The sequence below is a fragment of the Carcharhinus amblyrhynchos genome, chromosome 24, assembly GCF_965287045.1.
Source record: "Carcharhinus amblyrhynchos chromosome 24, sCarAmb.v2.hapA, whole genome shotgun sequence".
NCBI lineage: Eukaryota > Metazoa > Chordata > Chondrichthyes > Carcharhiniformes > Carcharhinidae > Carcharhinus > Carcharhinus amblyrhynchos.
Window position 1 is genome coordinate 39,750,584 of NC_137347.1, and position 15,277 is coordinate 39,765,860.

General features: G+C 44.3%; 1 protein-coding gene across 5 annotated transcripts in view; it reads left to right on the forward strand.

Annotated features, from left to right (window-relative positions):
- LOC145357954 (transcription cofactor vestigial-like protein 2) overlaps nucleotides 1-10,756 on the forward strand; it is a 50,191-nt gene extending 39,435 nt beyond the window's left edge. For 4 of the 5 annotated variants that reach the window (XM_080211578.1, XM_080211575.1, XM_080211579.1 and 1 more), the window contains exons 2-4: nucleotides 126-393; nucleotides 7,987-8,436; nucleotides 10,239-10,756. In XM_080211578.1, coding sequence (XP_080067704.1) covers nucleotides 162-393; nucleotides 7,987-8,436; nucleotides 10,239-10,282 — 726 coding nt within the window. In that variant the 5' untranslated portion in view covers nucleotides 126-161 and the 3' untranslated portion in view covers nucleotides 10,283-10,756. The remainder of the gene's footprint in view (nucleotides 1-125; nucleotides 394-7,986; nucleotides 8,437-10,238) is intronic. The other variant, XM_080211576.1, reaches the window with a different exon arrangement.
- The last annotated feature ends 4,521 nt before the right edge of the window (nucleotides 10,757-15,277 follow it).

Genomic DNA, 15,277 nt, shown 5'->3' on the forward strand with positions numbered 1-15,277 from the left:
TTATTCTAACATTGGGGATGCAGTTCGAGGCCGCTCTGTGCTCTGACAGCAGTGGGGTGATGTGCGCCCAAACCTCGCCATTTCGTTCTGGTCACCCTAACATTCTGCAATCTCCATTCTTGCAGACTTTCCCTGCTTACCCGCGAGTGCAGGAAGTCGCGATGGAAGTTCTCCCCTGCGCCGTCTCCCACTCTTCAACCTCCAGCAAGGAAGATGCCATGGGAGAGAAGGAGAGACCCGAGGCAGAGTACATCAACTCCAAGTGTGTCCTCTTCACCTATTTCAATGGGGATATCAGCAGTGTGGTGGATGAACATTTTACCCGGGCGCTCAGTAACTACAAGCCTGAAAGCAGGAACTGCAAACCCAGGAAGCCTAGCTCAGGATTATCAGGTAAAATGTAACAGGGGCCAGTTCCCTTGACATCGTGCCTAATGTTTCTCCAAAGTACTCATCAAAGCTCTTTTTATATTGAATTGTACCAGGGGAATTTCACAGTAACTTCATTGCAGTGTTAATGTAAGCCTTACTTGTGACCCATAAATAAACTTTACTTACTTTTGTTTTTATCGCTTAGACAGTCTATCTGAGCAGTGAGTTATTTGTCAGGTTTTTTGTGAGGACTCTGTGCTTCAAGCGCAGGCAGGTTTTATTAGCCATAAGCCCCTTAAGAAAAACGAATACTCTAAATATGAATGAAAAATTGCAGATTGCCAGTCGATATCTAAAAGAATAAGACCATAAGACATAGGAGCAGAATTAGGCCACTCGGCCCATTGAGTCTGCTCAGCTCAATCATGGCTGATATTTTTCTCATTTTTCTCCTGCCTTTTCCCCATAACTCCGATCCCCTTTATAATCAACAACTTATCTATCTCTGTCTTAAAGCCACACAATGACCTAATGGCAGTTCTTTTGGGTTTTTAAATTAAATGAGTGATGATTAAATAAGTTTAAACGGTTCTTTCTGGTAACGTTCGCAGGGATGCGATATCCTCGTGGTATTATTGCCAGACTATTAATCCAGAAACTTCACTAATGTTCTGGGGATTCGGGTTTGAATCCCGCCACAACAGATGGTGGAATTTGAATTCAATAAATCATCTAGAATTAAGAGTATGACCATGAAACCATTGGTTGATTGTGGGAAAAACGTATCTGGTTCACTAATCACATTTAGAGAAGGAAATCTGCCATCCTGACCTGGTCTGGCCAACTTGTGACTCCAGAGCCACAGCAAAGTGGTTGATTCTCAACTAGCCTCTGAAATGGCCTAGAAAGCCACTCAGTTGTATCAATCCACAGCAGGTGGACAGTAGTGGTTCAAGAAGGCAGCTCACCACCATCTTCTGAAGGCTATTTAGGGAGGGAAAATAAATGCAGGCTGAGCCATAACGATTGAATTAAAAAAACTTGTTGATTTCAGTGCCTTCTGGGGAATGGGAGGCACTGTTGCACAGTGGTCAGCACTGCTGCTTCACAGCGCCAGGGAACTGGGTTCGATTTCCAGCTTGGGTCACTGTCTGTGTGGAGTTTGCACATTCTCCCCGTGTCTGTGTGGGTTCCCGGGTGCTCAGGTTTCCTCCCACATTCTGAAAGGTGTGCTGCTTGGTTCATTGACCCAAATAGACGCCGGTGCGTGGCAATTAAGGGATTTTTCACAGAAAACTTCATTGCAGTGTTAATGTAATTGCGACGAATAAATTTAATGTAAAACTGCCCATTCCTCTGCCAGTGGGAATCAGACTAAACAAGGAAACCGGGCTAAATGAGTGCTAGCATCTAAATAGCATCTTTCACAACATTGGAACCTGCTTCACAATGAAACATCTTTAAAGTGGGGTTACTGTGCCAATGTCTCGCAAGGACTCTTTCGCAAACAGCAGATAATTGTTTACTAATCGTTATTGACGTTGCTTGAACTAAAAGCAGGAACTAAAGCCTGACACCTTAATGACTTTTATTTTGCTGAGATGCGGCATTCAAAAATCAAAATCCCTCACACAATCTGCAGTAAACCAATGGCATTCATTGGAAAATATTGGAGAGGGTGTACTGTATGGTTTCTATGATCTGAGTGAAGACAGTCACCGATGTTTATACCGGATGGGCAGAAATAACTCCCCAAAGCGCCGGATTCCAAATTTCCCAATTACGGAAAAACACAAATCCGCACAGATATTCCACAATGTTAATGTTTCTGAGATTCCCGTGGATCCTCCTGGAAATATCTCACGAAATTCACGCTCACCGTCCTCAGCAGGAATAAAATACTGGAATATCCCCTGCTCCGGGATATTCCTCCCCTCCTGACCGAATCTAAATCAGCGAAATATAACGCAAGACACTAACAAGCTCAAGTTTCAGAATGAAGGGCTCCGGAGATTGACTGATTAACCGAACGCACTCCAAACTCTTCCCCCTCCTGTTCATTATTTGGTGGCCTCTCGTGTTATTTTATGGTAAACAGACGGTGAGTTAATGTTAGCAGCTTCCACACAGCATCCCGAATTAGCCATTTTTAAGCTAAACGCCTCTAAATATAACGCGAGTTTCCAAAAAAGATTTTATGTTCATAGACCCTCATTTGACCTTGCATTGGCTTCTGAATACTGACTAATAATAGGACCCTCGTGCACTTGAACCTATTTTAAACGTTATACTGATGAATGCTTCGTTTCTACATTTTGAATTCCTATAGTGCCCACCCAATATAGCAGGAGATCCCAGAGAGAGCACAGCGCTTTCCCAGTATTGTTATTACTACACTCATTACACTCGCGGCATTTAATTCGCGGATCAGAGATCTTCCTATCCAATCTCTCCTCGCAAAATAATATAACCCCATCCGCTAAACAGGGCTCCCCGCTGAAAGAACTGTCAAAACATTTTCTTCAAAGAATCCGCATGTATCCGATGGCCCGAATGGCCTTCCCTTTGCGCTCTTTCACCGCTGCCCCGCGATTTGACCCCACGCTCCCAAGGTATCAATGTCAAAATGCAAACAGGAGGGTTTGCTGTATTTTTTTTAAGCTAGATACATTGGCATTAGTGTAGACAGAGTCTGGATTGATATTACACAGATTGGTGTGAGGTGGTGTCCTGTGGGGGCGGGGGGGGGGGGGGGGGAGGTGGGGGTGGTGAGGGGGTGATGGGGTGGCGGTGGTTGGTCCATTTCGGGTGATGCTGGATCTGATGGCTTGTGTTTTGCGCCGATGTGCACTCAGGAACTAATTCCTCATCTTTACATGGTGAGAAAGAGTAATAGCAACAGACAAATCTTCATCCCTAATCCATCTGATCCCCCTAACCTAGTCACATCCTCCCTAACCTAGTCAAATCATCCACAACCTAGTCAAATTACCATCACTAAACCAGCCAAATCCCTTCTGCCCAACCCTATCAATTTCTCCCTAACCCAGTTAAATCCTCCCTAACCTAATCAAATCATCCATAACCTAGTCACATATTCCCTAACCAAGTCACATCCTCCCTAACCCAGATAAATTCTCCCTAACCTAGTCAAATCATCCATAACCTGGTCAAATTATCATCACTAAACCAGTCAAATCCCCCCCAATCCAATTTCTCCCAAACCCAGTTAATTCCTCCCTAATCCAGTCTGACTCTCCCTAACCTAATCAAATCTTCATCTAAATGGCTGACAAATACATGCTTTGATTTCATCTTCACAAAGGAGAACACAAATAAGATACCAGAAATGTTGGGGGACGCAGAGTTTAGTGAAAGGGAGGAAATGAAGGAGATCGGAATTAGTAGAGAAATGGTGTTTGGGTAACTGATGAGATTGATGACAAATAAATCCCCAGGGCCTGATAATTTATATCTCAGAGCACTTAAGGAAGTGGCCCGAGAGATAATGGATACATTGGTGGTTATCTTCCAAGTTTCTATAGACTACGGAACAGTTCCTACAGATTGGAGGAAATTAATGTAATCCCACTATTCATAAACGGAGGTAGAGAGAAAACAGGGAATTATAGACCACCAAGCCTGACATCAGTAGGGGGAAAAATTCCAGAATCCATTATCAAAGGTTTTATAGCAAAACACATGGGAAAGAGTGGCAGCATGGATTTACAAAAGGGAAATCATGCTTGACAAATCTACTGGAATTCTTTGAGGGTATAACTCATAGGGTTGATGAAGGGGAGGTGATGGATGTTGTTTATTGAACTTTCCAAAGGCTTTTGACAAAGTCCCACTTCAGAAATTAGGGTGTAAAATTAAAGCACATGGAATTGGGTGTAGTGTGTTGAGATGGATAGAAAACTCGTTGGCAGACAGGAAACAAAGAGTAGGGGAAAAAGAAGGGTCTATTTCTAAATGGCAGGCAGTGACTAGTGGAGTATCGCAGGGTTCAGTATTGGGACCCAGCTATTCACTATATACATTAATGATTTAGATGAAGGAACTAAATGAAATATCTCTACATTTGCAGATGACACAAAGTTGAGTGGGAGGGTGAGCTCTGAAGAGAATGCTTTGAGTGCAGTGGGCCAGGAAGTTCTCGCGTCAGCCAATTCATGGGTTCATGCATGCATTTGCATCCTGCTAGCATTTCCCAGTGCCAGATTTCCGGTGGCGTATGCTCTGTACCAGAAATCAGTGGGGAGGCATGAAGACTATTTAAATGCTCATTTTAATATCATTTGACTGTGGTTAGTGGGCCCAGGACTGAAGTCTCTGGGCCCGCTAGCCCCCTGCCTGTGTGGTTCACTCCCGCAGGAAATACTGTAGTGCCCACTTTCAGGGAACTAGCAGTCTAACCCCACTGGTGTGAAATGGGGACAATTGGGGCCTCCAAAGGGTTGGGCAGCAGGGGAGTGCCCCCTGGGCATTGGCACCTTGACAGTACCAGCCTGTGCCCCCAGCATTGCGCAATGGGCAAAGTGGCGATGCCTAAGAGGCACCTTGGTACTGCCCATTTGACATGAGGCAGTGCCAAAGGCAGGGGGTCTATGGGTACAGAGCCTGGTGGTGTGATCGGTGGGAGTGGGAGGGGGTGCGGGGGGGGGTTCCGCTGCCACTCTGCAGAGACAAGCGGTTAGGGAAGGAGGGAGGCCAGTGATCAGGCTGGGGCTCAGCTTGTGGAGGGGCAGTCGGGACTGCGGAGGGATTTGGAACCGTGAGAGGAGGTTGGGATTGCGGTGGGGGTAGTCGGGACTGAGGGGGTGGGAAATTGGAGAGCGGGGCTGGAGATCAGGCAGGGAGGGAGTGTTCAGGGCTAGCCCGGGAATGGTCAGGGGGCCAGTGACCGTGCCATGAAGGGGCTCAGAGAGCTGGCAATGCGGGTGTCACAGGCCCAAGTGATTGAGCTAGCCAGCAATCAGAATGCCAGCAGTGTGGGGCCACTGCACATGTGCTGATCTCAGCGCTGACGATCAGTGTATGTGCAGTGATCTGCTCAGCACTATGCTGCCGGCCTCTTAGATGGGGATAGACCCCGTCCCCTGATCTTTAATGATATTCATACTAGTGACTTCTGTAGTGCGCAGAGTGTGAGAGAGTCTTCTCTAAACTCCCACTGAAAAATGAATTATTCCAATTTTCACACAAATTCAACACTTACAATTGTTTTGGGAGAATTCTGGCCTAGTTTCCTTATCTGAAGAAGGATGTTCTTGCTCTAGAGCAATTGCAGAGGACAGTTTGACTAGTTTAGGATTGTATTCACTGGAGTTCAGCAGAATGAGGGGGCAAACCTCATACAAACCTCTAAATGTCCAACAGGACGAGAGAAGGTAGATGCAAGGCAGATGATCTTAATGTTGGGGTGTCTGGAACAAGGGGTCACAGTCTAAGGATGCAGGATAAATAGTTTAGGACTGAGACAGAGAAGAAATTTCTTCATCCAGGGAGTGTTCAGCCTATGGAATTCACCAGCACAGAAAGTAGCTGAGATCAAAACATTGAATGTTTTCAAGAAGAGATTAGATCTAACACTTGGGGTGAAGGAGGTGAAAAAATATGGGGGGAGGGGAGGATCAGGATATTGAATTGGATGATCATAATGGAGCAGGCTCGAATGATCTCCTCCTTCTTGTATTTTCAACGTTTCTATACAAATCCTCCTTAACTTGGAGTGGCACAGTGGCACAGTGGTTAGCACTGCTGCCTCACAGCACCAGGGACCTGGGCTCAATTCCCAGCTTGGGTTTGTGTGGAGTTTGCACGTTCTCCCCGTGTCTGCGTGTGTTCTGTCCGGGTGCTCCGGTTTCCTCCCATAGTCCAAAGATTTGCAGGTTAGGTGAATTGGCCATGATAAAAATTCTCCCTCAGTGCACCTGAACAGGCACTAGTGTGTGGCGACTAGGGGATTTTCACAGTAAATTAATTGCAGTGTTAATGTAAGCCTGCTTGCGACTAATAAATAACTTTACTTTTCATGCAGTCAAATTCTCTCTAATCCAGTTAGACTATCTCAAACAGGTTAATATATCCTTAATCAATTCAAATTAACCCTAACCTTGTTAAAATAACAACAACCCAGTTGAATATCCACAAACCAGCCAAACCAATCTTAATCCTGTTAAAATAACGATAACCTAGTTAAATTATCCACAAACTAGTCAAACTAATCTTAACCCTGTTAAAATAACGTTAACCAAGTTAAACTATCCACAAACCAGTCAAACTAACCCTAAACCTGTTAAAATAGCGATAACCTCGTTAAATTATCCACAAACCAGTCAAACTAATCCTAACCTTGTTAAAATAACGATAACCTTGTTAAATTATCCACAAACTAGTCAGACTAATCTTAACCCTGTTAAAATAACGATAACCTAATTAAATTAGCCACAAACTAGTCAGATTAATCTTAACCCTGTGAAAATAACGATAACCTAGTTAAATTATCCACAAACTAGTCAGACTAATCTTAACCCTGTGAAAATAACGATAATCTAGTTAAATTATCCACAAAACAGTTAAATTTATCCAAACCTAGTTAAAGGATCCCTGATTTAGAGCTTCAAACCTGCGCCCACAGACCCTGAAAGATTCACAAAGATATCCCGACGGGTCATTAGCTCATCGCATTGCTGCCTGTCTGGGGTCAGGGATTTGTTTAACGCCTGGAACAGTGTCTGGAGGATCCGATATTCTATTTGCTCTCTGTTGACTCACAAGCTTGTTATTCCTGCTACTGTGCAAGAATAAAGACTGATTTATTTCCCCTCTCGGTGCCGTGTCTTTCTGTAGATAACTGACACCTTATATAGGACAGGGTTAGTGGGGCGGGGGGTGGGGTCCAGGGGTTGTATCAATATTTACAATGTTAACAATTAAATCCTATTCCAATATTGGTGCAATCAGAGGAAGGTTGGAATGTGTCCAAGAACTTGATTACTACGCGTGAACAATTCCACACTTTTTTTTTGGAACGGATCCTTAAAGGAAGGAGGGTAATTCTTTTGTCAAATTAATTTTATCAGTTTCGTGTCAGTATTAAGGGCGATTTGAATGGATGTAATTATGTAAAACTATAATGTATAAAATTAAATTTGACCAGTTTAGATATTAATGAATACCATTCTGTGAAGCTATAATGTATAAAATTATATTTAATCAGTTTTGCCTCAATATTACAGCCGATCTTAATGGATATTAAAAAAAAACTACGAAGTTAAAATTTCTCAGTTTGGGTTTTAATGAATGTTATTATATAAAACTATAACGTATACATTTTTCTCATTTTGGATTTTAATGGATGTAAAACTATAAAATATAAAGCTATCAGTCTCGCCTCAATATTAAAGTCGGTTTTAATGGATATTATATAAAACTATAATGTATAAAGTTAATTCATTATCAGTTTGGAGTTAAATGGATATTATTATATAAAATTATAATGTATGAAGTTGTATTTTATCAGTTTGGGTTTAAGTGAATGTTTTTGTGTGAAACTATAATGTAAAGTTGTGTCAGTCAGTAACTCCTGGGTTATTTTCTCTTTTCCAGAGGGTTCCTCTCTGACTCAACGCAATTTCCCGGCATCTTTCTGGGACTGTAATTACCAGGCACCAGCACCCCCGGGGCCAGCCTCAGGCTCTGCCTCAGGAGCGGGTGGCAGCATCAATTCCCCACCCTCCGAGCTCCACCTGGGCTCCACGGAGCCCTACCCGGCGGCACTGCACCCGCACCTGGCCCAGCCGCCCGAACACTGGCACTACCCGCTGGCTGCCCCCCTCAGCCCGCAGAGCTCGGCGTACCATCACCACCCCCGGACCATACACGAACTCTACCCGGTCAACCCCAACCTGGACCCCCGCTACAGCTCCTTACTCCTGCCGGCCCTCCGCTCCGGCCGCCTGCAGCCGGCCATCCCCGGGCAGGAAGGAACCTCCCCCTGGACAGGGGTCTTCCCGACCGCTGAAGTGGCACAGACTCTAAACCTAAACGTGGAAGCAGGTAAGACTTTGTTTGCGATTTTAACCCGGGAGGAAAGCCCATTCCGCAAGAGTGGGGGGGAAGTCGGATTGGAAATAAAAGGTGGAGGAACCAGTCAACAGCCCACAATATTTGGACAACGTTTCTGCTCAATAATACTTGTATTCGACAGAATTAAAAGCACTGAATCCACTTTTTTTTTCGGTGCCGTTGGTGGAGAGACTTGATTCTGAAAATTGTACTAGCAATGTAAAAACTCACATCCACCTTTCCCTGCCTGCTTCCGTCTCAACTTCCTAATGTTTGCTCATCTTTATCATGAAGACCATTCACCATTACAGCACTAAACACTCCTCAGGTTTCGGTTAAAGGTCGCTTTCAATTTAAAAATTGGACCTTTTTTTAGCCATTAATTCCCCTGCTCTTCATTCGCTCATTAACTTTATAACCTGATGACATCCAGTAATTGAGACTTTTTTATTCGGGACATATCTTAATAATGGTGCGTGAATTGTTTCCATTTGACAAAAGGCTTGTTTGTAAGTGACGGATCCCTCTGCATTTCAGCTATAGAGAGATGTTGGTTAGGCTGGCATTGTTCCCCATAGGGCGGGGGTGGGAGAGAGATCTGATCCAAGTGTGCAAAATTATGAGGGTCATCAGAGGTTTGGGTAGGTAGGAAGGAACTTTTCTCCTTAGAGGGGTCGATAACCAGGGGATTTAAAGAGGATTGGAGGAAAAAAACCTTCTCAACCAGAGGGTGGTGGGAAGCTGGAACTCAGTTTACTAGGATGTTGCCTGTTATGGAGGGTTTTAGCTACAAGAAAAGATTGAATAAACTGACATTGTTCTCCCTAGAAAGATGGAGGCTGAGGGGCGACCTGAAATTATAAGGGGCATAGTTAGGGTGAACAGTTGCCCAGGGCAGAAATGACAATTACAAGGGGGCACAAGTTCAAGGTAAGGAGGGAAATGTTTAGTAGAGATGTGCAGGGGAAGTTCTTTTGTGCAGAGGAGGCTGGGTGGTCTGGAATGCATTGCCAAGTGAGGTGGTTGAGGCAGTTACATTAGCGACATTTAACACTTATCAGCATAGACATATGAACAGGCGGGGTATAGAGGGCTATAAGCGATTAGCCTAGATAGTGGGCCAAAAGGCCTGCTCCTGTGCTGTTCTTTGTTCTTTGAAAGGGTGGTAGAGGTGGGAACCCTCACAACATTTAAGTTTAAAGTTTAGTTATTAGTGTCACAAGTAGGCTGACATTAACACTACAATGAAGTTACTGTGAAAATCCCCTAGTCCCCACACTCCAGCGCCTGTTGGGTACACTGAGGAAGAATTTAGCAGGGCCAATGCATCTAACCAGCACGTCTTTTGGACTGTGAGTGGAAACAGAGCACCCAGACGAAGCCAACGCAGGGAGAACATGCACACTCTGCACAAATAGTGATCCAAGCCAGGAATCAAACTCGGCTCCCTAGTACTGTGAGACAGTATGAAGCATTTTGATGAGCACTTGAAACACCATAGAATACAAAGCTATGGATCGAAGTGCTGGAAAATGGGATTAGAAGAGATAGGTGCTTGATGTCTGGTGCAGACATGATGGGCTGAAGGGCCTCTTTTTGTGCTGTAAAGCTCTGTGATTCACAGTTGTGGAATTAGGCCCTTTTTCTGCAATTGGGAAAAGAGTACAAATTAATTTGATTATTACAAATTGGCACCCGGGCTGTTTGCTTCCATTGGGATGAGGCTCATTCCTTTATCTGGTTGCTTTCATTCTGTCTTTTCCCCCCTCTCCCCCGTCTTTCTTTCTTATCAGGTCTTCAGGACCACGACAAAGCCAAGGATGTGTTCTGGTTTTAGACATAGCTGGCAGCCCGTGTAGTAAGTGTTCTGGCTGTAATAGTGTACTGTGATCTCGGTTACAGCTCGACACTGCTGTTTACCTGGCCGGCCTCTCCTCGGCTGATCTCCGGAAGACTTTGGGGCTACGACGAGAGGACTTCCACCCACACACAAAAAAAAAATCCCCACAGCTGTTTGTGCATATTCCCTGTCAGCCACGGACTTGGGGCTAGGCTAGCTCACATTCTGAATGAGGAACGCCAGCATAAAAGGTTACACAGAAGAGTACTCGATGTGGTTATGCCTGGGGAGGATTTTTAAACAATCTCAAGGTGACTCCTCGTCTCTTAACCCAGAGAAGCAGGACTGAAAAGAAATGATGCGGTTTTTATCGTTATGCAATTGAATTTTACTTTCCCCTCTCTTTTGGTGTTTTATTCTTTTGTTGATGTGAAGAATTCGCAGTGATTAAAGGAAAAAAATAACACTTGACGCCTTATCAGTGGAACATTGTATTCTTTGGGTTCTGTTTTTCCAAAGATTTTGCTAAGAAATCTCACTTCACATCCAAGAGTTGGAACTACTGTACACGCAACGGACAGTGATGCAAATAATACTGCGATTTATAAAAACAGGTGATTCAATATGTATACTATAACCGTACCAGGAATATATATATATATAGGACTGCAACAGGTAGTGGAGACGAATTAATAATCTCGTTTTCTGAAGATAATACATGATAAATTGTTCGGATTGTTTCATTGACAAATCAAGTATGATCAGCCAGACACAGAGTGTGGTTAGAGTGCCCAACACTGGCTGTAGATTCGATTATGACTTCTGTCAAAGATACAACATTTACCTTATCATGGAATTGAGTTGAATTGATTTATTTATTGTTGTCGCATGTATTGGGATACAGTGAAAAGTATGTTTCTATACAGACAAAACAGACCGTTCATAGAGTAGATAGGAGAAAAGGAAAGGATAGTGTGCAGAAGTGCTGCAGTCACGGATAGGTTTAGGAGAAAGGTCAGCTTAATGTGTAACAGGACCATTCAAAAGTCCTATCAAAAGCAGGGAAGAAACTGTTCTTGAGTCCGTTGGTACATTACCTCAGACTTTTGTATCTTTTTCCTGATGGAAGAAGGTGGAAGAGAGAGTGTCTGGGGTATATGGAGTCCTTGATTCTGCTGGCTGCTTTTCCAAGGCAGCAAGAAGTGTTGACAGACTCAATGGACGGAAGGCTGGCAGTTAAGTCTCCATCAATAGGGAAGACTTGTTACAACTGTTGCTGAGAACACAACTAGAATATGGCGTATAGTTTTGACCTCCTTACTTAAGGAGACCTATTTTCATTGGAAGCAGTTCAGAGAAGGTTCAGCTAGTCTATCTCCCTGGGGTGAGGAGTTTGCCTTCTGAGGTTGGCTCCACACTCATTGGGATTCAGAAGAATATAAGATGGTGAGGTGCATTTAAGATGGAGATGAAAAGAAATTTCTTCTCACCTGAGGGTTGTTAATCTTTGTTTTCTCTGCACCACTGAACAGTGCAGGCTGGGTCATTGAATATGTTTAAGAATTACTTAGATTCTTGAGCTACAACAGAGTCAAAGGTTATGGAGGGCAGGTCGAAAATAAGGGTTAAAGCCAGAATCTACTGATTCTGGATCATATTGATCTTATTGAAGGTGAAGTCGCCCCAACGGGCTGAATGGCCCACTCTTGCTCCTATTTCTCACGGTAAGTTATTCCTGGGTTTGCCGAAAATTTGTTGTGTGAGAAAGCCCCAGAGAACCAGGAGAGGAAGATAGAAACACAAAATTGGGAGAAGGATTCACAGGAGAAAACCAGACATAATGGGAACTTTGATTCTACCAATAAATAATGGTAATTCATAAATTCACTGAAATCCATTGTAATATTGGTAACACTTAGATTATATCATTGAATTCCCACACTGCAGAAGGGGCTATGTGGCCTGTCAAGTCTGCACCAACCACAATCCCACCCAGGCCCTATTTCCATAACCCCACACATTTATCCTGCTAATCCCTTGACTCTAAGAGACAATTTAGCATGGCCAATCAACCTAACCCACACACCTTCAGACTGTGGGTGGAAACAAGAGCATCTGGCGGAAACCCAAGCTGACACGGGGAGAATGTGCAAACTCCACACAGACAATGACCCGAGGCCGGAATTGAACCTGAGTCCCTGGCGCTGTGAGGCTGCAATGCTGCCCATTCTGCCACCCATTTAACTGGTAGTGATAGGTGCAGTGCCCCAATATTGTACCTGTGACCGGTAGTAATCATAAAACTTGCTAATATAATCCCTGCTTCCCACCATCATAACTACAGTCAAAACACCGCTGCACTGTACAATGTACAGTCAGGTTTCTACATTGATATGCCCCCATCTCATTGCTTATCACCTTAGACCCTGATTCTGTGTGAAGCTATCAATTCTAAACTGGAAGCATTAGCCTGAGACAATCTTTACTTGGACTTACATGTCAAAATTGGCTGGTGTGGATAATCAGGTCAAACTCAGTGAATGTGCAAATGGCAGCTTGCTTGATGTTTAGGAGGCATCAACATTGAACTCAGCTCAAAATAAACATTCCTAAACCCCTTCCTCATCTTAGATTCAATAAAGGAGACATTTATCAAATTATAGATTACAGGACAGGAGGAGGCTACGCAGCCCTAATGCCTATGCTGATCTGATAGTCTTTCCTGTAGTACAGATGCCAGCGTTGGACAGGGGTAAACACAATAAAAAGTCTCACAACACCAGGTTAGAGTCCAACCAGTTTATTTATTCCAACCAGTTTATTTGATATTTGATATAATCTGGTTGGAATAAATAAGCTGGTTGGACTCTAACCTGGTGTTAGACTTCTTACAGTCTTTCCTGTAAACAGATTCCACCCGGGCCCTTTAAGATTCCTCCCTTTCAAGTACATCCAAAGTATCTCAAGGTCTCTCAGTCCATGATTCAGAAAGCTTTCAATGAGAATTGTATCCCGGCCTCCTTGTTCCCCATTCAGCCACCAGCAGAAATAATCTTTCACCAGTTGCCCATAATCAAATCCCCAGATTTTACTCACCTCTCGATGGCCTGTTCCTCTCTTGGCAGCCACAATCACTCATCTTATTATTGCTGCTCCAAGTGCTGCAGGTAACACCCACCCATTCCAAAGTCTTCATCTCTATCCCCTTCCCACCTGAGTTCCAATCCTCTGACACCCAATCCCCAGGTTACCTCACTCTTGCTGCCCAAACCACAGTGCCCATGACCCTCAATCCCCTCTTTCTCTCTCTCCTGACCTCCAGTTGCCAAGTCTTCCTCTCCCCACCCCATTTCCAAATTCTTGCCCCCATTCCTTGCCCCACATCTCTCCCTGCTCTATCTCTCTATCTGCCTACCCTTATCCTCTCATCAACCAGACAATTATGTTTCCAAAATCACCATGCTGGTATCTTCTCTGTAGAGGTAGCTAATAGCCTCAGGGAGCAAAGTGTAGGGGTGGGTGCTGCTCTGAGGGATAATTGAAAGCACGAACATCTCTTGAACTGTGAACAGCAGTTGTCTCAGTAAACAACACAGTGCCTCACACCTGCCTCACAGCGCCAGGGACCCGGGTTCAATTCTGACCACGGATCACTGTCTGTGTGGAGTCTGAACTTTCTCCCCGTGTCAGCATGGGTTTCCGCCGGGTGCTCCGGTTTCCTCCCACAGTCTGAAAAATGTGCGGGTTTGGTTGATTGGCCATGCTAAACTGACCCTAGTGTCAGGGGGATTAGCACGGTAAATATGCGGGGGTTACGGGAATAGGGCTTGGGTGGGATTGTTGTCGGTACAGACTCGATGGGCCGAATGATCACTTTCTGCACATGGAGGGATTCTATGAAATTCTGATAGACACCTGAGAACTCTGGGGTGTAGCGGGGCAGGGCGGGGGGGGGGGGGGGGGGGGGGGTGGGGGGGTGGGGGGGGCGGTGGTGGGGTGGGGGGGTGGGGGGGGGGGGTGGGGGGGGTGATTGGCAACCTGGAGCTTGTATCACGTTTGTCATGAATGCAAATGTAGAAAATTTAATTGGAAATTGGAAAGCACAGTCAGGCACAGTTGAAACTTGAGACTCCAGGGAGAAACAAAAGGTGAGGTGGGGGACTGGGGGAGGAAGATCAGTCGAAATGAACAACAAAACCATGATCAGGAAATTACACAAATCTGCCCAAGTGCAGGTTAAAGCCAGAAGAATAATTGTTTTGCTTGAGATGGTTTTCAATTTTGCAGATTAACTGATGAATCTTCTGCATTATTTGCTTATCAAGATATTAAAGGGATAAGTAAAAGCAAGAGCTATCAGCGAGTGGACTAGCAGATCCAAAATAGAGTGTGCGTTGATATTTCAATCTTGATGTGACAGCATGTCTATGAATACATGGTGTGCCAATAATAAGATTTTCATCTCCTAATATTACCAACTTCCCAAAGCTCTGCAGGATTCCCACAACCAGCCGGCTTGGTGCTTTACACCCAAGTAACACCATGCTGCCTCAAACCATCTGGCATGAAGAAGTTTCACCTTCATCCTGACCTAGAGCAGAAAGCACCAGAATCATAGAAACCCCGCAGTGCAGAAGGAGGCCATTCAGCCCATCGAGCCTGCAACAACAACAATCCCACCCAGGCTCTATCCCCGTAATTCCATATATTTAACCTACTAATCCCCCGATACTAAGGAGCAATTTAGCATGGCCAATCAACCTAACCCACACGTTTTTGGACTATATAAATACAAGTATTTTCCTTTAGTTCCTTAACTTGAATCAGATATTTAAATTGACCCAGTGGTTTGTGACCAGCGCACAAGGCTGCTCAGTTGAATTTCTTCCTTAAAAGTAAAGCTGTAATGAAGATCAAAAAATTACTTCATCATACAACTTGCTTCAATCTGGTTAATATTACAATATTTATGTTATGGAGACTGATATTGGA